At 40.1% G+C, this 24,890-nt stretch overlaps 2 protein-coding genes across 2 annotated transcripts; both read right to left on the bottom strand.

The window, feature by feature from the left end:
• Positions 1-853: 853 nt before the first annotated feature.
• On the bottom strand, positions 854-7,480 carry LOC146612041 (calcineurin B homologous protein 1). The gene is made up of 7 exons (XM_085342568.1): positions 7,148-7,480; positions 6,820-6,892; positions 5,740-5,820; positions 5,087-5,214; positions 4,948-5,009; positions 3,145-3,267; positions 854-2,391 (listed from the first exon to the last, which is right to left on the bottom strand). The coding sequence occupies exons 1-7, from the start codon at positions 7,212-7,214 to the stop codon at positions 2,338-2,340; spliced, it is 588 nt and encodes a 195-aa protein (XP_085198694.1). The 5' UTR covers positions 7,215-7,480; the 3' UTR covers positions 854-2,337.
• Positions 7,481-10,647: 3,167 nt separating this feature from the next.
• Positions 10,648-23,803, bottom strand: lgmn (legumain). Its single transcript, XM_085342616.1, has 14 exons — positions 23,724-23,803; positions 23,310-23,478; positions 23,009-23,106; positions 20,672-20,753; positions 20,469-20,551; positions 20,268-20,343; positions 19,750-19,812; positions 19,549-19,615; positions 18,852-18,970; positions 18,253-18,342; positions 17,847-18,050; positions 17,568-17,738; positions 15,682-15,749; positions 10,648-11,545 (listed from the first exon to the last, which is right to left on the bottom strand). The coding sequence occupies exons 2-14, from the start codon at positions 23,454-23,456 to the stop codon at positions 11,509-11,511; spliced, it is 1,305 nt and encodes a 434-aa protein (XP_085198742.1). The 5' UTR covers positions 23,457-23,478; positions 23,724-23,803; the 3' UTR covers positions 10,648-11,508.
• Between the last annotated feature and the right edge of the window lie 1,087 nt (positions 23,804-24,890).

Here is a 24,890-nt window from a genome sequence, read left to right as displayed (position 1 = left end):
AGACCACCATCCAGAGCTTTATTATTAGCAGAAAACAATAATAAAGCGTGTTATTATGTTTTGATTGAGATGATTCAAATTTCCACATAATCACTGTCTCTCCTATTCAGGGCCTTAGTGCACTATAGCAAGTCTAAAACTCAGCAGGTGATTATTATTTATGAATATCTGCTGTGTGCCTGCATCAGTGTAACATGATGATCTGTTTCCTGTGTCAACTGTTGATTAGCTTTGTGGGGGCAGTGATCTGATAAATGTCACCTTTAACATTTCCAGAATCCTCCCATAGATTTTTATGGAAGATTTTTGATATTTCTGGGCCATCCACTTATAACTGGCTGCTTTAACTCCTCTCCCTTTGAGGTTCCACAGATAATACAATTTTCTTCTAAATGGGAGATCTGTGCCCACGGTTGCTGAGATGACCGTATTAAGAATACCAAGCGTAAGCAGTCCAAAGTCTAAGAGTTTGTTAACATGGGATCACTTTGTACACACTGACCTCATCATGTGGAAATCTGGATATGGTTAGTATCCACAGTTCTAACAGTATGTCACACAGAAAAAGAAGGAAAACCATGATAGGTCCACTTTATATCCCTATAAATATAGTAAGTATATCTACAGTATATTATTTGTCACTGTTGTCATTGTTATCAGCCAAATATTTAATCCAAGAAATCAACATTAACATATGAAGTTGTAGTCTGTTATATTCTAATTTTATCACACTCTACAATTTTTTAATTCCTAAAGAATAAATAAATAAAATTGCCAAGCTGGATGTAAACTGTGAGTAGCACAAAAAAGTGTCATAAGAACATCCCAATAAATGAGACAAAGAAGCATGGCACTTATTTTTATTCAAATCAAATTCCTGAATCACTTTGATAATACCTCGACCAACATCACATAACGTGATTCACATCTGACTGATGATCACAGAATGATTGATAAAATGGTTGAGCTGTGTTTCCTGCACTGGAGGGTGCTCTAGTAATGACTTCACAGACTCACATTAAAGATTTAAAAGGGGTCATGCACAGTGACATGTCCCAAAAAAAATAATAAGCCCAATGCATCAGGCGCTGGTCAGTGAGGAAAGACATTCTAAGAAATACAGAGCAGAGGAGAAATCAGCATTTTTCCTTAGCTGCAGGGAAACTGATCAAATGAGTAAAAGCACAGTATGTTATCTTTGCCTGCTCTAAGTCTACAGACTAGCTGATCCCACAGCCCAATTTCCAAAACAGTACTTATAGCAAGGCCTTCTTTAAGTCTTAAAGCCTTTGAGGGCTGGTCCAGGTGGCAGATACTTTTTGAGGATATCAAAAAACCTGCTGTGAAAGTCTCACATACTGATGAGACACCAGCATTTTTGAAATCTCCATGCCACCGTTCTCACCTCTAATTGAGTGAGGCACTCCAGTGGCTCCAACAGGCCCATAATTTGAGTCTACAGGTAGCAGTTGATCCACGGTGTAGTGGTTTACACATTCATCTAACAAATGAGATTCCAGGGTTTGATCCCAGTCGTGAAGGGCATCCGGCTTAAAAACTGCCAACATCAAACATGTGGTCCTACCCACTGTAAATACGGGAGCAGCTAAAAGTAGCTTTAGATTCTACTGGCAGCAGCTCTGTTAATTATATGAAACCGTACACAAACATGGCCATGGGTTACTGTTTAGCTAATAACTTACAAAGGGGAACCAGACACTTCAGTGAATTACACAAGAACCTGAGGAACAGGTCAGTCCGATTTTGCTTCAAGAGACAAACTCGGATTGGCTGGTCTGGCTCGCTCAAAGGAAACAATTCATAACAGATGGCATTAAAACACTGACATTTTGAAGTGGAATCACACAATTTTGAATCTTTGCATATTTATATGGACAAAGATGCAGCATGGGCTAAATATCAGTGGAGCAGCATAAATAAACTTATAAACTTACCTACTGCGATAGCAAAAAGTTAATCTGCCACGCTATAAATATTTAAATGTTCATGTGAAAAATGAACAGAAGTGGTAATAACTACGATCCTCTAAAAAGTTTCCTAATAAAGAATGTATCATTACTGGGGAAAAAAATACATAGTGACATTGCATAAAACAACCCAAGGCACGCAACGTTTCCCTTTGTTTACAGAGGCCGAAACTCAAGATTTATTATGGTATCCACCCAATGCTTGGCCTGAAGGACTGAACCCATAGCGTTGGCCACAGCAGCTCGTTGAGCAGCCGGATGAGATTGTGTCTTGAAATCAACGGACATGTTCAAGCGTTACTCTAAATAGAATTACAAAAAAAAAAAAAATGATAACAATAATGAAACTTTAGTGCAGGAACCGGATGCTCATCTTCTGTTCCACATCCACCTTTTCCAAGACCTGCGAATAAACAAACAAAAACAAGAAAAGTTTATACTACAGAAAAATGTGCTGCTCTAAAGTTTACATTTGCGGCTGGGCCTTAAAAGAACATCTGTTTTAAATCAATCCCAAAAACAAGTCAAAGCTCTCCTGCCATTTCAGTTAACCATCACCCCTGTCCTGGGTGCTGGTTCACCCATTACACCACTACGACTTCAGTCCCACACAAACTATTTAAATCTCAATGTTACACAGTGTGACATTTTTGTCCAGCTACCCCATAAAACACCTTTAACTGTCACTATAAGCTGAAAATAGCACATTATATATTAACTAAAACAAGTCTTTAGAAGAGTTAGAGGTTGAGACAGTTTAACTTACTTGTAAATGTCCACACAAATCAAACTGTGAAAACCAAGGCCTGAATTAACTGGGATTATTTCATCCTCATCCTCTCTTAATAACTAACATAGATACACAATCAAATTTTTGTCCTCTGGAAAACCATGCTCTGCTATGCAAAATGCATGCTTGATAGATATATATATTTCCTTCTTTTCTGTGGTTAGTCTTGGGTTCTAGTTTGTGTACCACTGAGGCCTCAGATGCTAAAAATATACCTGCACATGGTAGTGGTCAGTTTTTAATTAAAAAGAATCCTTCAAACAGCATCTGTTATGTCATTTTAAGTTTAGCAGCAATGCTTCAGTGGTTAACTTAAAAAGGAAACCACATAACAGTACAAATATGTATGTTGACCACAAAGCTTGCCTTAATAAACTCATTGAAGGAAATGCAGCTATCTCCGTTTGTGTCAGCCTCCTGGATGGTCCTATCAGCAATGCTGCCGAGTTGTTCATCTGAAATGTTAACTCCAACCATCATCCGCAAGACCTGGAACAAACCAGCAAAATCTATTTTTAAGAGTCACCAAATAACAAGGTGACGTATATTTTTGCAAGATCACACAAGATCATTTGTAGCTATTTTGGTTCATTGGCAAAGCCACACTTGACTAGGAAATACATGATAATAACTGATGGTGCACGCATAATGAGTGAAAAACGAGTGCACAAATAGTACATTTAGCCCTACAGGTTCATGCATTACACAAAGCAGGTGACACAGTGAAATGTTTTGCGCAAAACAAGAGGTGTGGCTGAGTCATTAACCCTGAGCTTATAGCAATTACAGGTCAGAGAATGTCACTGAGCTTGACCCGCTTTAAAGCGGGACGACAAATAACACAGAGGGAGTGCAAAGGAAGCCAAAATACAGGATATTAGACTGTCTGGGAAGGATCAGCCTGTAGTTAAGGTGAGATATCACATCATTATCAGCACAAGGGCAAAGTCTTCTTTGATGGTGAAATCCTCCTCTCTGTAAAACACTTTAAAACAAATGTGGTGCAATAGCACTTGTTCATTTGTCAAACATACAGTCTGTAGATATAAATTTACAGAAATAATAACTGATATTCACCGAAAGGAAAAGTAGCAACTGAAAAGGTCTTACATTCTGTAATGTACAAGCAAGAAGGTAGGTATGAAATCATATCCAGACTTTATGAGGGCTTCCAAGAGGCCTCGGATGCAAACAGCCACCATATTAAAGACATATGAGAATTTGAAGTCAAAATAGTTCTATCTACAGGGGACTGGGATTAAAATGACACAAATCTCAACCCAAATACTGTTTCACGTACTTGGAGTGGATCCGATTAGAAAAATGTTGACTTTTATTTTATTACTCCTACCATAAAAGACACCAAAGAGTAGGAACAAAGTGCTGGAGGTTATACGGACTAACAGTAGCTAATCATTACCATTAATTGCGTTCTGAGTATCTATCTGGGAACATTTGAGCACAGAACATTCAAGCTAAAGAAGACAAATACAAATAAAAATACATGGAAAGCAAAAGCGAAATAAAGATGTGGTTACACTCTGAAGGCTGGCTCAAAATCATTTATGAAATCTACGTAAAGGAAGGAGTCATTTGCTCACATTTACAGCAGGATGAATTTATGGAATTGTGGTTAAAATTGATTGCATTCATCACCTCATTTAGATCAGATTTAGCCTAAGTGGAAGTCACAAATTATCTTTCACCGAGAGAAAAACAAAAAAAATCAACTTAAAACTTGTGTGTGAACTGCAACAAGAATAGAGAAGAGAGGGAAGTTTGACATCCTTCTGTTCTGATGTATTCTAGTGAAATTATACAGAAAAGTAAGTTAATATGACATAGAGGTTTCTTATAAATGTTACAGTTTTTGCTATATTAACAGACGACAATCCCATGCATGTAAAATTTAACCTGTATGCTGATGTTTTTATTTGGGAAATTACAATTTGACCTCGGAAAAATGATACATGACGTCTCAACTAAAGAATGACAACACAGGGCTGACTGAACTTCTGATAAATGGGTGTAGAATTAGAGATATTAATTTTTCTTGTAAGCCCCACAGTTGCCAAAAGACTCTGTAATGTTTAAACACACTAATTATTCACTGTGTGACATACTGTGTGAACCACAAACTACATGATGACTCCAAGTCAATCCACTCACCTGCAGGAGCTCATCTCGGGAGATCTTGTCATCTCTGTCCAGGTCATACAGACGGAAAGCAACTGAATAGAAAGAAACAGGTAAGTCACATACTCTTAAACCGACGCCAAGATGATACCAGTTACACCCCAACACTCACAAAGCAGCTTGTTTGTCCTGCTGTTCAGGGGCTCTGTAGCTGAGGGGTTCTTGTTCTTCTCATTGTCTTCGATTGGTCTGAAGTGAGCCAGGGTCCGCATGAAACCCCGGAAATTTACCTGGTCCTCTCTAAAAATCACAAGCACGAAATATCTACTATAACTCTCTGGAAAGTTCAGTCAGATTACCTTTGTGCTCAAATGCGTATTGTGGACACCACAATGAGCTAGTAACCTAACACCAACATGCAGATTGGAATGGTTTCTACATAAAGTTGTTTAAAACAAACAGGCCAAAACCAGAGAAGCCAGAATCCGTCTGAAACCATTAAAACACAGAGCTGCAATTACAACGCCTACACATGTGACCTTTTAGAATTTTAATGATATATCTAAAGACATCTGTTTGGGTTTTTTTTCCCTCCCACAGTGATGAAAACATCCAAATAACTGTCAAGTATACAACTCAAAACCCCATTTGATTTACTTCCACGCAGACTTGGCAGTAAGGACTGAGCTTCTCCAGCCTGCAGTCAGGAAACCACAACTGAAAGCCTGGTCCAGCTTTGTGGCGATGGTGCTGGTGACTCAATTTTATAGTAGTGCAAAAACAAGCTATCCAAACTACTGCAGAGCAATAACACAGACTACTCACCCCTCAGGAAAGAATGCATTGATGATTCTATCTCCCAGAGGGTTGATGGCCAACTCGGGGATTCTCTGGAAATCTTCTCGACTGTAAAAATAAGGAGACGTGATCAAAGTTAAATTCTAAACTCAGTATGTTTTAACTGTTCATTTTTACCTAACAATTCACCAGTCTTATACTGAGAGTTGATGAGCTTTACTAAGACATGACACATAGCAAAACTTATGAGGTCATGTGATGAGTGATATATGACATAAATCATCATTTGTTTATTAGAACAAAAAAAAAATTTGTTAAAATCATTGTTCAGATTTGTTACACACTGAAAAATTTTCTTACTCCAGTTGGTTGGACTAGAAACAAATCTGTGAAATCTCACTGTTGTGAAAACTAATGAAACGATAAGGAAGTCACACTGAACAAACGTGACTTCTACTGTGACTGGAAGCACTTGAGCAAGAAAAAAAAAAAAAAAGTATAGCCAGGAACTTGTTATCTGTAAACACAACATCTTTCATATACCCAAGTTGAATGAAACCAAACAGAGTTGTGTGTGTGTGTGTGTGTGTGTGTGTATGGGGGGGGGGGGGGGGGGGGGGGGGGGGGGGGGGTTCGTCTGCCCTTGAGAAACTGACTGTTTTCAAATAACCAAAGGGCCATCAAATTTAAATTTTAGCTGCTTAATGATTACCAGTCTCTTCACCTATCAGTTAAGACAGAATCTGAACCAGATGAATAGTCAGTGACAGGAGAAAGATTCATTACATGATTTCATCACTGAAATGAGACAGATCTCACATTGCCCACCTTTATCTCAGCACAACACTTTGTCTTAGACCTAATTTATTAATATAAATACCACATTCAGAGAGGCAAATTTGGTAAAACAAAAAAAAAAAATATATATATATACACACTGTAAGATTTTCTCAATTTAAATACCCTTGGAGGTGTGTTCATTCTCAAGTCAACCAGAAAACTTAACTGCTTAGGTGACCTCTATAACGGTGTCCTTGTAGTGTGGGCTGGTAAAGGAACAAAACAAATGAGGTGCAGCTTGTGGCTCCTGTTTATGTTTTTGCTCACCTGAGGGTGCCGTTTTCCCCTTTATCCAGGCTGGTGAAACGGCTGTACAGGCGAGTGATCTGACTGTGGGAAACTGCGGCGACAAAGATTTTGACTATCAGATGAGCCAAAGATAGCTGATACACAACTGAATCCACAATAACCCCTCACCGATATAATGCAACAGATTAAACTAGCAAAATATAGAGAGTTAATGAGTACAGCCTCAATCAGAAAAAGCATTCAGCCAAAGGCATCTCAATATGAGAGTACAGCAATCAACTAGCTAATGTCCAAGAGGTTTTGTCTTCACACAAGGACTAAACTCTAAACTCTGAGCTCAACTTACAGCCAGTTTCCTTCTTAATTTCTTCAATTTCCTCTTCTCTGAGTAATCTGGACGCTCTGGATCCCATGGTGAGATGTTAACGGAGGTCGAGATGATTCGCTAAGGCGTCTTGCGCAAGCTCTCCAAGAGTCTCTATTAAAGTTAGCAAACAAGCTAACTAACCGAGCTAAAAAGGCTGCTATGTTCGGTTAAAAGGAACGCAGCTGGTGTTGAATCTAGAAATCTGCTGTTTATCTTCCTGCCGATGTAACGCAGCTGTAAGGCTGTCTGCTGCTACTGCTTTTCTCCGGCACACAGCGACGTTTTGACGTTACCAAGACGGGTTTCGGTGAGGTTATCTTAATGGTTTATGGAGGAGGCGGGGTTAGGGAGGCCGCCTCCCCGTTGGGCCGTTCTCACCGGGGTTAGGTGGCAGACTTGATGCCTGCCTAAAAATGTCAAAAACGGCGATGTGTTTATACACAGCGGTGTATAAACAATAATTACAGTTTTAAAGCTTAACAATTATAATTAAAACTAATAATGGACAGGACAGAGCTGGATATATAAATGCTTTTAAAAATTGCATAATTTGTGGAAAATGTCGACAGGTTTATTTTCTGGCTGAAGTAAGAACTAGTAAATAAATAGATAAAAATAAAAATAGTTTCAACTTTTAACAGTTCCAGATAAACACACGCAAAGTGGATATCACTTCCATTATACATTATACTATACCATTTTTAAACAAAGTTCACTATGGCTCATAAAATTAAAACAAACAAATAATAATGATACTACTACTACTACTAATAATAATAATACTAATAATAATACGAAGAAGAAGAAGAAGAAGAAAATAATTTCAAGTTACGTTTCTCAAAATTTGAACTTTTCAACATACTTCCACATACTTTTTTGTATGATGAAATTTTGAATACCTTACTTTAAATTTAAAGCTATCAAATCAAAAATTTAAGAGGCCTGAAAAGAAGAAGTCCGATTTTTCAGGTCAGTACCCACAAACCTGGGCATTCTTCATAAATCAAATTGGGGTTTTTTATATCTCCCACAAATAACAAATAAATAAATAGACATGTACATACATACTGATGATAATTCCAATGCAGAGCTTATACAGAGACATACACTGCTGTTCAAAATGAAGGACTCAACCACCATTTCTTTCAGTTTTGCTACCAAGGATCCAGATGTTCTTCTAAGTTTTGTGTTACGCACATAACATTGACCTGGGAATCATTCAAGCATAAAAAGAAGAAATGAACCAGTGTTATGTCTACACATAACAGACAACAGAAACTGTTTTAATTTTTTCTTTTGCCACTTTGTAATCATCAGCCTGTCACAAAAACACATAATTTGTTCCTGCTCCTTAGCTGAATGAAAAATCCTGAATTAACCAACTGTAAGGGGGAGGGGGGAGAGAGAAAAAAAGGTTTGCACCAACAAGGCGATTCTAAAAACTTAGCAAATCTCAAGAAATTGGACAACTGGAGGATAAATAAAGAGTGATTGCGTGTGTGTGTATTATGTGCAAGTGTTGTCTGTTATGGTTGTATTGAGAGTGTGCATATGAGAAAGGATGACTCACGACTACAGATCTACCTTTGAGTAAGTAAGGTGAACCTGAAGATTTGTCTGCCCTAAAAAAAAAAAAAACTATCTCCAGCACATGTCTGGAATGCATTTCATCCAGCGGTCATGAAGATCTTATCAAAATGGGTGGAATCATCATCTTGACGCAGAATAGAGAACAAAAGCAGAGGTTTGGGTGTCCTTCAAGAGGCCTGGAGAACTATTCATCCTGAAGACTACTTAAAGAAATTACAAAAAGCTTGCCTAAGACGGTTCAGGCTGTTATGAAGAATAAAGGTGGTCATACCGAATATTGAAGTTTAATCTCGTTAAAACTCTGCCTGATTTACTGTATTTCCACGAATGTTTGCACATATTTAAATAAACTGCTGCCCCTTATTTTTCAAATTTCCACGCAAAAGAAAGCCGTAAGTGACACAAGGGTTTCACACAAGCATGTCAATAACAACAAATACGGGGGCTGAGAAATATAGTCAGTCAAAAATTAAAGAACCCAAACCGAGTATAATTTTAATTTTAACATGTAAGTAAAGATTTCACCACTAGATGGAGCAATTTTATAGTTTTTCCGTCACACTAGTTCATGCAGTTTTAAGGGTTTCGTGTTATGTTCAAAACTCAAAGTATACTTAGAATGACATTATCTTTGATGTGTTATAAATAATATCAATAAATAACAATAAACAGCACTTCCGGAGGAGCTAACTGGAAGGTAATTAGCTCTTCCTAATTTGAGGTAATCAGCTCTCTTCTTCCTGGAATCCATCTCTTTCGTTTTCTAAATTATAATTTTTAAATTATCACAGTTTAAACATATGTTTAAATATATATATACATAGGTTCAAAAATTCTTCTCAAAATGAGAACTTGTCAACTAGACTTAAAAAGCACTGATATTTATAACAACAGTCTCCACTGAACTCTGGAGAGACAAAAAATAGTAAAGGAAATGTGACTTCATTAGGTTCAAGTGTTCGACTGTTTGTTTTTTAGGCAAAATCACTAATCAGCCAATCTCATGGCCTCAACTCAGTGCTTGTAGGCATATATGGTCAAGATGACCTGCTCAAACTGTTCAAACTGAGCTTCAAAATGGGAAAGAAGGTAAATTAGGTGAATTTGAAAGTGGTATGGTTGGTACCAGATGGGCTGGTTTGAGTATTTCAGAAACTGCTGATCGGCTGGGATTTTCTCACACAACCATGTCTGAAGTTTACAGAGAAAAGTCCAAATAACAGAAAATATCCATTGACTGTCAGCTGTGCATGTGAAAACTCCTTGTAGATGTCAGAAGTTAAAGGAGAATGGCCACAAGTCTACTACTAGAATGGAAAACTGAAAGTCCCACAGGCTCACCAAAACTGGACAGCAAAAGATTGGAGAAACATTGTCTTGTCTAATGAGAGCGACATTCAGATGGCAAGGTCAGAATTTGGCGTGAACATGAAAGCTGATCCATTCTGCCTTGAACTGACAGTTTAGCCTTCTGGTCGTGGTGTGAGGGAGTTTTTCTCAGCAATCTTTGGCCCTCTTAGTACCAGTTCAGCACAGTGTTTACCCATCTTGTGATAGCTGCTTCCAGCAGGGTAACATGTCATAAACCAGTTTCATCTGAAACTGGTTCCTTGAAAACAGTTTACTCAAATGGCGTCCACAGTCACTATATCTCAATCCAACAGAGAATCTTTGGGACATTTTAGAACAACAGATTTGCATTACAGGTGTGCAGCCGACATCTGCAGCAACTATGTGATTTTATCATGACAATATGGACCAAAGTCTCTGAAGTTTGCTTCCACTACCTTAATAAATCTGTGCCATGAAGAATTAAAACAGCTCTGAAGGCAAAAAAAAAGAAAGAAAAAAAAAAAAAAGAGTCAAAGCCAGTATTAGCAATGCTTAGTGAGTGCATTTTTACTTTATTTAGATTTCTTTCTGCAGTGGAAAATGAGGAAATTCCTTTAAAATGTTTTTAAAGGAATTTACATAAATCAATGACACTAATAGCCCCAATGCTGTAGTATAAACAAGTTTGTTTTTAATTGATCAATCTCAAGCCCTTCACCTGATCTCTGATGACCCCAGTCTCTGTTCTGTTTCTGTAAATATAGACCTGCTCTCGGGCTCATTGGTATCCTGTAATAAACTATCAGCTTTTAAAAATCAAGATCACAGGGAGTCCAAAATCCTGTTAAAGCTCACAGCAGTTCACAGCCAGAGGATATGGGTGCATTTATGTATCTATCACACAGTGGTGTGCAAACTTAAAGGTTTCTGATCATAGGAAATGCAGAATTATCTGGAAAAGAAATCCTTCTGAGGTTAGCTGCTGAAACAGTAAACAGCAGCTATTAGAAATATCATCCAGAAAGCATGTCACCTTGGCTCCATCGGATTTTATTCCCAGCAGTGTCACAAAAAAAGTCTCTTGAGGCTTAACATTCATTGTTTAGTGGTCTGCCCTTGGCAATACCACAAATAAAGCTTAGCAAACAATTTTATTTGCAGTCCATATTATAATTGTGTATTTTGTTCTAAAAACAAAACGGGTAGCAATAAAAAGTCTCGCACGCTCTTCACTGTGAAGTCATCATAAAAGAAAAATCAGTAAAATCAAAAACGACTTTAAAATTTATAGTGTGCTCATAAGACAATAAGGTCAGCTCCACATCTGACTGATTCCCAAGTGGTGCAAAGAGAAGCTCAGTTTTCGCAGCTTCTCAAGCGGAAGAACCAGAGGCTTTGATGGTTTCACAGAAATCCTTTTAGTGGCCACACACGGTGTCCATGGCCTGCTGGATGCTGCGGAGAGACAACAAAACAAGATTACCTTAGTATTACATCACCAAAAAAAAAATAAATAAAAATAAATATTATTATTATTATTATTATTATTATTATTATAATAATAATAATTTTTTTTATATATATATATATATATATATATATATATATATATATATATATATATATATATATATATATATAGAGCAGCTGGATAGCGTAGTGGTTAGACTACACGCCTTTGGAACAGAGGATCGCAAGTTCGATTCCTGCCTGGGGCGTCTGTATCCAGTAAGGGTCCTAAGGCTAGACCCCCTATGCTAAGCAAGCCTACCGCAGACATGAGCGAGACAGATAAATATGAAGGCATGCCGGCTCGGACGTCGCCCGGATCAACAAGGTCCGCGTCAGGTGTTGAGGAACCAGGGCACCCTGACGAAAAGTGGGCTACTGGAACAAGAAGGCATCGGTGGGCGTTGTTGGAATGCTACTACGCAAGTAACCCCGGCGGAAGGGGCTACATGAATAGGATGAGGGACCTATGGATTCTTCGATACCCAACATCCACAATGACGGCGAAACAACTAGTAGCTCAGTGTTCCAACATTCGAAAGAAGGGACTGCTCTCACAGCTAGAGATTGACGAGGTACAACACAAATGCTACGGCAAGGAGGAGTCAGGACGCCAGGTCAGGGGGGAGATATCATCACCCCCACCCGAGATTGGGTACATAGCCCCAAGTGTGATAGGAGAAGGATCATTGAGTGCGGGAGGAACTGACCTGAAAAATAGGATCATGGCCAAGCTTGAAACCTGGATCCCCCGTAGCCGGTTACCAAGATTACGTGAAGTACCCTCAGAAGGTCTGCTAGATGATGTTAATGCAGCACTACGGGCAATACCTACAACCACGATTACCGACACTAACAAGCTGATCTACAATACGGCAGCAGTGACCAGTGAGATGCTTGGCTACAAGTTGAACAGCCACAAGGGGCAGTACCCTCCATGGAGAAGGAGGCTAGAGGGCAAGATCAAAGTAGCACGGAGAGAGGTTAGCCAACTAACGGAGTTGCAGAAAGGTGCGACGAATAAGGTGCCTAAGAAATACAGCAAGCTGTCCATACCTGAGGCCTTGGAAACTGCCAAGCAAAGACTCACAGCCTTGGCCAGCCGCTTGAGGAGGTACACCAGAGAGATAGAAGGCAGGAGAATAAACCAGCTGTTCTCCACAGAACCAGCAAAGGTGTACTCTCAGTGGCAAGGGAACAATAAGAGAACAGCACCACCAAGGCTGGAGACGGAGCAATACTGGAAGAGCGTATGGGAGAAGGATGCAACCCATAACGGCAATGCTCAGTGGCTAGAGGATCTGAGGGCTGACCACAGCGACCTCCCTGAACAGGGTCCAGTAACCATCACAGTGGCAGATATCCAAGAAAGGGTCTCCAGTATGAAGAGTTGGACAGCACCAGGGCCCGACATGGTTCACGCCTACTGGCTGAAGAAGCTAACTGCACTCCACGAGCGTCTGGCAGCACAAATGAACCAGCTGCTAGTTAACGAGAGACACCCGGAATGGCTAACTGAAGGCCGGACGGTCCTGATCCCCAAGGACCCCAAGAAGGGACCGGTCCCCTCCAACTACCGACCAATAACCTGCCTCAGTACTACATGGAAGCTCCTGTCAGGCATCATATCGGCTAAGATGAACAGGCACATGGGTCAATACATGAGCGGGACACAGAAAGGAATTGGCAAGAATACCAGAGGCGCAAAACACCAGCTACTGGTAGACAGAACAATCAGCCGAGACTGCAAGACCAGACTGACCAACCTGTGCACTGCCTGGATTGATTACAAGAAGGCCTATGACTCAATGCCCCACAGCTGGATACTGGAATGCCTAGAATTGTACAAGATCAATGGGACCCTAAGAGCCTTCATCAGGAACTCAATGGGGATGTGGCGTACAACACTAGAGGCCAACTCCAAGCCCATAGCACAAGTCACCATCAAGTGCGGGATCTACCAAGGAGATGCTCTGTCCCCACTGCTGTTCTGCATAGGCCTGAACCCCCTCAGTGAGATCATTAACAAGACTGGCTACGGATACCGACTACGGAACGGAGCAGTTGTCAGCCACCTCCTGTACATGGATGACATCAAGCTGTATGCCAAGAGTGAACGAGACATCGATTCACTGATCCACACTACCAGGCTATACAGCAATGACATTGGAATGTCGTTCGGACTGGAGAAGTGTAGTCGGATGGTAACAAAGAGAGGGAAGGTAGTCAGAACTGAGGGGATTGAACTACCAGAAGGCAACATTGCAGACATAGAGGACAGTTACAAGTACTTGGGGATCCCACAGGCGAATGGGAACCATGAAGAGGCCGCTAGAAAAGCTGCAACCACCAAGTACCTGCAGAGGGTCAGGCAAGTCCTGAGGAGTCAGCTGAATGGTAAGAACAAGATCCGGGCCATCAACACGTACGCCCTGCCCGTGATCAGGTACCCTGCTGGGGTAATAGGCTGGCCAAAGGAGGAGATAGAAGCCACTGACATAAAGACAAGAAAGCTCCTTACCATGCATGGAGGGTTTCACCCCAAGTCCAGCACCCTGAGGCTGTACGCTAAGCGGAAGGAAGGGGGCCGGGGACTGGTGAGTGTCAGCACCACAGTCCAGGATGAGACAAGGAACATCCAAGAATACATTGGGAAGATGGCCCCAACTGACCGAGTGCTCAGTGAATACCTCAGGCAGCAGAAACCCAAGAAAGAGGAGGGAGACGAGGAACCATCATGGAAGGACAGAGCCCTGCACGGTATGTACCACCGGCAGATAGAGGAGGTGGCTGATATCCAGAAATCCTACCAGTGGCTGGACAAAGCTGGACTGAAAGACAGCACAGAGGCACTAATCATGGCAGCACAAGAACAAGCTCTGAGCACAAGATCCATAGAGGCTGGGGTCTATCACACCAGGCAAGACCCCAGGTGCAGGCTGTGTAAAGATGCCCCAGAGACAATCCAGCACATAACAGCAGGGTGCAAGATGCTAGCAGGCAAGGCATACATGGAACGCCATAACCAAGTGGCCGGCATAGTGTACAGGAACATCTGTGCGGAGTATAACCTGGAAGTCCCGAGGTCAAAATGGGAGATGCCCCCAAGGGTGGTGGAGAATGACCGAGCTAAGATCCTGTGGGACTTCCAGATACAGACGGACAAAATGGTGGTGGCTAACCAACCGGACATAGTGGTGGTAGACAAACAGAAGAAGACGGCCGTAGTGATCGATGTAGCGGTTCCGAATGACAGCAATATCAGGAAGAAGGAACACGAGAAGCTGGAGAAATACCAAGGGCTCAGAGAAGAGCTCGAGAGGATGTGGAGGGTGAAGGTAACGGTGGTCCCCGTGGTAATCGGAGCACTAGGTGCGGTGACTCCCAAGATAGGCGAGTGGCTCCAGCAGATCCCGGGAACAACATCGGAGATCTCTGTCCAGAAGAGCGCAGTCCTGGGAACAGCTAAGATACTGCGCAGGACCCTCAAGCTCCCAGGCCTCTGGTAGAGGACCCGAGCTTGAAGGATAAACCGCCCGCAGGGGCGTGCTGGGTGTTTTTTTATTTATATATATATATATATATATATATATATATATATCTCCACAAGAAAAGAAAAAAAGAGTGTCTTTATCACTTTTCAGTAAGGAATATGACTGATTATCAGCTATTGATTATCTGTCAAAAATGTTATTTTTAAGGACTGATGTGAAAAATTCACTTCATATGTTCCTAGAGACCAAGATGATTTATTCAAACAGCTTTCCCCTTGACAAAAACACAGCAAAACCCACTGTTAACAGACAGGAGAGTCATAAACAAACAAACAAAAAGCCACATTTAAATGGTGCAAAGGTTTTGTACTAGTGTATAGCTACTTCTATTTACAAGAAACAAATCGACTAAAATCTGAGTTAAGATCAGCTTGAATCCACATACTGTGTGTGCGCACACACACACACACACACACACACACACACACACACCTAATCAGATGACTGACACTGAATTACAGAGAAAAAAACCCCAAAGACAACAGAAACTCAGGTAACTCGTTACATTAAATGAGAAGTGGTCTATACCTCTCTGCAGGATATCCTCCCTCACAAAGGTTCACCAGCGCATACAGATGTCTGAGTGCGTATTCGTACTGCAAAGAAATCAAATCGTCACACGTCAGAAACGTCACCACAAGCTGTGTTTTACACGAATCTTCAAATGTTCACCAGCTTCCTCTTTTTTTCTTTTTTTATCTGATGCCCTTAAACGTCAGAAACTGTCCAGAGAAAACAAAAGAAGATTTTCAGAATAAAAGCACACAGCTGCATGAAAGCACCTGGGAAAATACTGAGTTTAAATCATGTGATTAAGGGCTTTCCCAGTCACTGAGATGACAATTAGTGTTACGGAAGTTACCGATACATAAATTAAACTGAATTGAAGTATTTCTGATCATTCACTGCCAGATGGTGTGACAACCACGATGAACAGAGAAACAATTTCAATTCAACAAGTTCAATTCTGTTTTAAAAATCCAATTAATACTAATTTTTTTTTACATGTAATTAACATATTTCTCAGTATTATTCTTTCTTTCATTATTTATTACTTTATCGAGTGATATTACTTTTAATTTACCTTATTATTTATATATTTTTTCCTCCATTTACCCTTATCCTGAACCTAAATAATCAGAGATCACAGTGGGCAATATGCTTACTGTGTGAAGCTTTTAACATGGCTTTCATAGAACTGTGAGTGGGAGTTCAAGCTTATTCTCAGAGTGTCTGGATTAGAGTCAGCTGAATGCAAAAGAGCAGATGAATGCGAGTACGATACCTGCTGATGAATAGCATGTGAAACTGGTCTGGCACTTCCCCTTTACAAGGAGAACCAGAGTCCAGGCATGAGAACGAAATTCTACTATAAGCTTGAAATGTGGCCACAATGGTGACTCATTTATTAATGGCTTTATATGAATCACAGACACTCTGTAAACTGCAATGGGATGTCCCGGGTCTGTTAAAAAGGAGCTGAAAGACTCATAGTGTGTGGCTCTACGTCAGAAACATCAGAAACTGTCCAGAGAAAACAAAAGAAGATTTTCAGAATAAAAGCACACAGCTGCATGAAAGCACCTGGGGAAAATACTGAGTTTAAATCATGTGATTAAGGGCTTTCCCAGTCACTGAGATGACAATTAGTGTTACGGAAGTTACTGATTGTAACTTTGTATTCTGGTGACGTCTTTCCCTTATAATAAGCGCCTTGAGGCAAATGCTGTTGGGATTTGGCAATACATAAATTAAACTGAATTGAATTGAAGTATTTCTGATCATTCACTGCCAGATGGTGTGACAACCACGATGAACAGAGAAACAACATTTACTGCTCAATTCTGTTTTAAAAATCCAACTAATACTGATTTTTTTACACGTAATTAACATATTTCTCAGTATTATTCAGCAAGTCAATCCAATATCTTAGTCATGTGATTTTCTTTCATCATTTATTACTTTATTGAGTGATATTACTTTTAATTTACCTTATTATTTATATATTTTTTCCTCCATTTACCCTTATCCTGAACCTAAATAATCAAAGATCACAGTGGGCAATATGCTTACTGTGTGATGCTTTTAATATGGCTTTCATAGAACTGTGAGTGGGAGTTCAAGCTTATTCTCAGAGTGTCTGGATTAGAGTCAGCTGAATGCAAAAGAGCTGATGAATGAGAGTATGATACCTGCTGATGAATAGCATGTGAAACTGATTTGGCACTTCCCCTTTACAAGGAGAACCAGAGTCCAGGCATGAGAGCGAAATTCTACTGTAAGCTTGAAATGTGGCCACAATGGTGACTCATTTATTAATGGCTTTATATGAATCACAGACACTCTGTAAACTGCAATGGGATGTCTCGGGTCTGTTAAAAAGGAGCTGAAAGACTCATAGTGTGTGGCTCTACCTCAGGTTTGCTCCAGTTGAAGCAGTTGTGTTTGAAGTGCTTCACTGCCGCCTTGTAGCACTGATGCTGGGAGAGGTCAGCTCTGCTGTTTACCATGTCATTGGCTTTGAACGTATTGCCGACGACTCTCTCGACCACTTTGCGCATAGTGTCGGCCATAATGTCCCTGAGCTACACAGACAAAGGTTCACACACTCTTTAATGGTAAATTGTCATCAAATGGATTTTCAGTGTTCTGGCACACTGCCACAAACATTAGAAAGCTTTGTCAGTCTTTACCTTGAGGTGGGCACTGATCTCCATGAGCAAGCCCCGTGCCACACTGATGTCATTGGAGGCCATCATCTTCCTCTTCAGGATGGCCAGAGGAACGTCAGGGCTCGGGGTCAGATCCAGGTTTGTAATTGGTGGCAGGTTCATCGGAGCTGGACTGTCTGCTTTGTGATTACCCTGAAACTGTATAACTTTCATGTGGGCCAAAGTCTGTAGAGAAAGATGTACAAGCGTTAAAATAGAAGGAGGAAACAAACTTTGGTTTTTTTTCACTCACATACATGAACACATTCTGCAAGTCATTCCAACTTTAAACGAAACACTACTTCCCCCTCAAATTTCTTTAGTCTAGAACTGACAAGTGCTCATTGAAGCATTTCGTTCACAGTTTGCACAGCCTTCTTGCTCTAACCTTGTTTCCGTACTGCTGGACGTGGCTCGTGTCTGTGTGGTTCTTCACAATCTTAAACTGCTGTAGCAATGTTTCTTTTCTCAGATCCTCCTGGATGCACAAAGACAGAAAAAAAAAGTGAATGTGATAAAATGCTTCCAAAATAACAGTCACATGAAGAGTCAGTGAATTCGTTCCGTAAAATAATGTGTGGCAGTTTGACTGTCTCATGGTCAGGTTTCTGTTCTACTGTTACACACTTATGCAAAGTACTCGGGGCTGGTTAAAGACAAAAGTTCTGCTGCTACGTTTGGAGACGTTTATCATTTCCTTTTCCTGCCAATCTTAGACGTTAACCGTTTCTTCCTTTTTCATTCTCTCAGTGGATTCATGTTTCTGGATTAAATCTACATCTACACCATAATCCGATGTGCACCTCTCCCTGCAGCCTGAAGTCTAAACATTATAAGATGTGTTAAAGCCACCACACAAGATACTCTGAAGTTCAGAGTCACAATATAACAGACAACAATTACATTTTTCTTTTTAAAATATTTTTCAAAAATGAATAAATATTAGAAGCTGTGATTTGGACACAAATGAGGAAGATAATCACACACCACATCAGAGTCCTCCATCCAATTCACGCTGTACCAGTCACCCAGGTAGGTGTCCCGTTTCTCATCATAGTAGCAGGCATAAGAGGACTCCTCAGCGTTGGCTGCTGTGGTGGCATACACTGAAGAATACACAGAGATTCTCATGTTAGGAGACTTTAGTTTTACACTAGGCAGATCTAAAGGTCGCTCGCTAATCTGTTCAACAGCCTCAGAAAAATTTGAAGGTTGTAACTGAAGATCTAAACACAAATTTCAGTAACTGCTTTACACTTGGACACATCAAAAACAGACATTAATTGAAAACAATCAAAGAAGAATCTTGATCAATGTCATGTGCAGGTCCGGTTCTGTTTATCACTTGATGTCCGACACAGTAACTGTGCTTAAAGATGACCACAAGCTGGGCAGCTGACCTCAGCATTTAATGGATTCTTACAAAAGACTAAAAGTCAAAAGCAGAAGTCCTCAAACCACGGACCCGACATCTGTCTAGTCAACATAACACGTAGCGTAACGCAGGGCTGATTTAAAAAAAAAAAAAAAAAAATTAAAACATGAAAAATAAAAATCACATGATCCTAGTCTGATCCCATCAAAAGCATAGACCAGCATCAGTTTCGCTCTCATCACTTGATGCTGGTTCATCATTTTTTTTTTTTTTACAGGAAAGTAATTCTGCTGATAAAGTTCAACTCACCATCAACGTCAGTAGGCAGGTGGTTCATCATTGACCCCGACTCACATGCTTCAATGTAGAACACCATCTATGTGTGTGTGTGTGTGGACCAAACACAAATGTTATGACCTTACACATCAGCACAGCTACATCAACACTTTATCAACTGAATTTTAGACTGCGGGACGTGCCCACACTTGTACGGTACATATCAAACATCACCTTTTTGTATTTCTTGTTGTCGTGCATGTATGTAATGGCTGCTTGAAGGTCTTCAACATGGAGCTGCAGACAGAGAGGTGACAAATTTGCATTAACCACAATTATACACTAGTGTTTCTTAGAGCACCGTGATGGCATGCACTGCAAACATAAAAACTGATTTATCAGCAAATTAGGAGATATGTAAGGTCCCAAAACACGGTTAGTTTACTTGGTGAGGATGTCTTCCTGGTTTGACAAGTTAAACACTAACAATGCTGATTGCAATGATAATGTTAATGTTCAAATTGTGTTAACCATTTGTGTTTGACCTCAATGCGGCGACTGCTATCTTTTCATAATATTCCATCTAATAATTAGATATTTCACCAAATTGCAAAAAACAAAAAAAACAAAAAAAAACCCAACCCAGACATATCAAAGTGATTGTGAAGCAATAAGGCTCTTTGTGAATCTGGTGTAACCTGTCTGTGGTTGTTGCAGTGCCAGGAAGTTAAAAAAAACAAAAAGGTACTCACCTCATCGGCGGGAAATGCCAGAATACCAGGTGCTCCGTGATCGGTGAAGTAAACAAACACATGATCATTGGGTCCACTGCCAGGAAAATGAGAACAAAGTTAACAGGGACAAAAAAAAAAAAAGAAAAAAAAAGTATATAAACCAGATTTATTGTTGTTTGGCCACGCGCTCGTTACTTCCTGTCTTTTTTAACCACTTACCTCTTCAGCACTTTTCCAGAGCCACCTTTGACTTTTGAGGCATCACCCTTCAACACTGCCAGGAAGTTTTCTGGGGTAACATCCTGCAATAACAGACACATCAACCCACAAAGTTTGCTTTCAGCAGAGAAGCCTCTTCAAACAATCGTCTGGAAAATATTGAAATCAGTTGATCTTTTATAGAAATGCACTGAAGCACTCACTTCCCCGATGTAGTCTTTAGGAACTCCCTTGTACACATCACTGCCATTTGGTCTATTGATCAGTATCCCAGGGGTAGGATTCCTGGAAGAAAAACATGATTCAGACACACAGAAGGAAGTGCAAATAGCTGATAAAACACTTTGTGAGATAAAAGGGAAACAGATGGATAACAATGATTCACTCATCTGGTGACAGAGCCACAAAACAATATGACACCACAGATGTTAAAATAAATCAATGAATAACATTTATAGTGAAATGTTATGGTATACATATCTGCGCACAGATACGTACAGTTTGTCTTTCTTTTTTACAATTCTGTAGCTAGATATTTATTAACCAGATGCTCAGTCTGTGATTACAATGGCAGTGATACAAGCACGTGACACGGATATTAAAATTTTTTTTTTTTTTTTTTAAATCCCATATTGCATAATGTCTCTCAAACTCTCAAAAAACAAAGCAGACTGACATTCATGGAACATTTTAAGGTGTGGGAACAGTTAACAATAACAGCATTACTCAGCGTGCATCGTGCCTGTCAACTTGAATAAACATATCTACACATGGGTTATGATCCAAAATAACCAAAAAAATAAGGAACATATGTCTCCCATTTTATCAGAAAGTTCTATCAAAAACTTTACTAAATGTCTGAAATGAACCTGAAAGAATGACTCGATTGACTGCCCGGTAAACTTCAAGCAAAACACAGTGAAAAGTCTTTGTTGTAAACAGCTGCTAATATATTAAAGTATCTCTAATTAAAGTAACAGCTAACTACATGTGCAAGTCGGCTGGCACTGAAATTTAAGTAGCACAGGCCAACTCTATCAAATCACTGCTAAAGCTGGGTTTTACATCGCGTCCCACTATGTAACTGCCATTGTGATTCCCGCAACCAACACATCTCCTTACATTACCCCTCCTCTGCCAGTAACATAACTCCGAGACTATTTCTATGGAAGCACCTTCCTCGTGACTCCTCTCAGCACGACTCATTCACTCAACATGTTTTTCTGAGCGATGCAGGGCCCTGCAACACAGTGACAGGAGGAATGCCAATGCAGCTTTTTGATCTGATTGGGAAATTCCTGCGAAAACCCTGAAACCCACCACTATCTCCAAAGATGATGCCAGCAGACTGTTAGTTTTCCATGAGATAGACTAAAGATGTTCCATCAGAATCAAAAAAGACAAAGACAAAAAAGTAATGACTGACAATACAACTATTTTTATTTTTTGAAAAAGTAGATCCAAGAGTAATTTAATCTTCTGAGCATTTTTAAACATCAAGAATTCATTCATTAAAAAACAAATCCTGTTGTTCAGTGTCTACAATGGTTGCTCTGATTTGTTTGTTTATGTCAGTCAGTCACCAAAGCTGAAGGCCATTTAAGGTAATTTAGCAAACAACTGGATTGTCAGCAGTTACTTTTTGTCTTTGTCTTTGTCTTTTGTGATCCTGATGAAACAGTGTTAGTCGGTCTTTACAGGGAGGAGATTCACAGTTTGACACCATAGAGAGCTGGGGAAAGTCTCCAGCTTTAGGTTCCTAGGAGTCACCATCACAGAGTGCCTTTCCTAAGCCAGACTCCTCCAAAAACCTGCTTAACAACTTCTATAGATGCATCCTCACAATCTCCGGCTCATCTTTAGCCTACTCACTGTGCAAAGAGTGAAGGGGAAATCCACAAAGACTCTGAAGGTGCTTCAAAGCTATCCTCACACAGAGACTTGAAGATTATTTCAGGCTTCTTGCTGAACATAGCTGTCAAATGACTTTATAACCCTACTGTGATATATTCTCCTGCTCAATTCCACATGTTTATGCTCCTCGGGAATATATGGATACATTTATACGTTATATATTTAGTAACTCATGTAAAGTGCATTATCCTATTTTTTCAAATCCACCCTAAGATATATACATTACACATATTTATATATAAGTAGTTTATAATATCTCATATTCAGTGCTAACGTACAATATTCTTGTGTATACGTGTATTTGTATGTATATATACACAAACACAGCAGATACACGTGTCAGTATATTTATCTGTTATGTAAATGTAATGCAGCATGTGAGATAGTAAAGCTAGACTTTTGTTATGGATGCATAATGACAGCAGAGACTCTTGAATTTGAGTCAGATGTAACAGGGCCTACAAACAGCCTTTTCTGGCTTAAGATTGAGTTTTTGTGTGCTATATCTTACTAATAGTTAATAGCCTACTAAGGTCAACAGCTACTAAAATTAGGATGAGTTTGTGTCAAACATTTTAAGGAAAGAAGAAGTATGAACAAGCAGAGAAACAAAAGTGCCAACTCACTGTTCATTTTCAGCCAAATCATCGTACATCATGACCACAATCTGCTCGTCGGGGATGCCATTCCTGTGGACAATCTGGTAGGCATGGCAAGCATCGGCCTGAGCGAGCAGGAGAGCAAAAGATTCGGAGGTCAGCTCCACATTATCACAGTATGCAGCCTTTTAAGCAGCGGGAGGAGCACTTGGAAAACATGCATTAGGGAGGGGAAGTTAGCTTATCAGAGCTTAAAGCGGTGCTTATCAAAAACCATGAGAGAAAACTATCGAGTCATGCACAGCTCGCACGGTGGTCGCAGTTTCACCTGGTGCCTGTAGTTGTACCAGCCGTTGGAGCCAGCCACAATAAGCACCCAGTGTTTTCCGCCACTGTTTTCCTCTTCCTGGGTGGGAAACCCAATAACGAGTCCGGCTGTCAGACCAAGCAGGGCGAATAGGACGGACCGACACATCTCCTCGCTTTCTGTGGGATTCCTGGATGGATGACAGTAGGGAAAAATATTCAGATCCTCTTCTAGATTTCAGCTATGTTTACCGAGGTGGCAACAAACACGTAAACGTCTCACCTGATAATTCTGGGAAGCTAACTAGCCATCAGTAGCACAACAAGCTTCGCAAAACATGGACTTTTAAAAAAACACTCGGAGTGAGTTAAAGCTATTAAGACACACCGCTCAGTCCTAGAAGTTTTAAAGGAAGACAAAAACATATTTTATTACCTTTTCTTTGCGTTGTTAGACGAGGAAGGGGGCAACAACCGACTACACTCAAATCCTCAGCGGCACTCCAGTTATATTTAATGTCGGGGGGCAAAACAGTTGGCATCGTCTTCTACGGGAGCCAATCAGAGTGCTCTGGGGCGGGGCTAATCATGTGAGTAAGGTAACAGCTCTCCGTCATGTGACACTATTATGTTATAAGGCTATAACACAAGTATAAATGCATTTATGTTTTGGATGTAATTTCAAAACACCATAATCTCCTTGGACATCGGTTTTTGTTATTATTTTTTATTATATTTTAATTTGGTTTTGAGGTAATTTTGTGTTTCCTTTTGAATGATCACCTCTACTTCTTTGTCGTATTTTCTCTCTGTGGTTACTATCTCTTTCACTTCATTTTAATCACCCTTTTATATACTACAGCAAAACCATAAATATAAAATTCAATCCACGTGCTGATCACAAGTTTGATTTTATGCTTACTGACACAATTATGACTGCTCAGCTTCTGCTTAAAAGTGGGAATTTTACCCCATATTTTCCATATATGGGGTATAATGTTAGACTCAGGCTTGTTGCAGCCCGTCATTAAGGTTGGAAGAGCAGGTAGGTGGGCTTGTTTTCACAGTTAAAGCGGTGCCCTTAACATTATCAAATTAGTGAAATCACCGCTCTTTAACATCAGAGATCCAAATGAAGAAGAAAAAAAAACTTTCTGAAAGAATGATTTTAACCCATACAATTCTATCAAGCTTCAAATATTTCCTATGACCACCTTTGTTCTTCAACAACCAGAGCTCTCTTATTGTAATTTCTTATAAGTAGTATTCAGGAATAGTTATCCAGGCAACTTGAATATGGAACGCCAGGACTGATATAATGAATTAATTCAAAGCTCTTCTTTTGATGTTGCTGCCTAGATGATACCACACTGCTCCAGTAATGTTGAGGTTTGGACTCTAAGGATGTCAGTGTATGACATCGCTCCACAGCACCTGTTCCCACTGATTTTCAGTTTAGTTCTTGTTTAATTTGGCATACCACAGCCTTTTCTGCCTGTGCCTTAAGAATGGCTCCTTGACAGCCATCCTTCTATTGATGAGGCTTCAGTGAACTGAATAAACAGAAGAGCTCTCCCTCAGGGCCTGTGTTAGATCTTTGCTG

The sequence above is a fragment of the Diplotaxodon limnothrissa genome, linkage group LG19 (assembly GCF_057381915.1).
Source record: "Diplotaxodon limnothrissa isolate DT_005_m linkage group LG19, D_limnothrissa_male_GT1.1, whole genome shotgun sequence".
NCBI classification, from domain to species: Eukaryota; Metazoa; Chordata; class Actinopteri; order Cichliformes; family Cichlidae; genus Diplotaxodon; species Diplotaxodon limnothrissa.
This window is presented reverse-complemented; position numbering and strand designations above follow the sequence as displayed.

Bases quoted from the DNA above. Each gene is read 5' to 3' on its own strand.
- LOC146612041 (XM_085342568.1), bottom strand. From the start codon at position 7,214: ATGGGATCCAGAGCGTCCAGATTACTCAGAGAAGAGGAAATTGAAGAA. The intron at 6,893-7,147 runs GTAAGTTGAGCT...TTGTCGCCGCAG, and splicing joins AATTAAGAAGGAAACTGGCT to TTTCCCACAGTCAGATCACT. The intron at 5,010-5,086 runs GTGAGTGTTGGG...CTTTCTATTCAG, and splicing joins CAGGACAAACAAGCTGCTTT to TTGCTTTCCGTCTGTATGAC.
- lgmn (XM_085342616.1), bottom strand. From the start codon at position 23,456: ATGTGTCGGTCCGTCCTATTCGCCCTGCTTGGTCTGACAGCCGGACTC. The intron at 18,343-18,851 runs GTGTGTGATTAT...TTGTGCATCCAG, and splicing joins GGATGGAGGACTCTGATGTG to GAGGATCTGAGAAAAGAAAC. The intron at 11,546-15,681 runs GTATAGACCACT...GTCTCTCCGCAG, and splicing joins GGAGGATATCCTGCAGAGAG to CATCCAGCAGGCCATGGACA.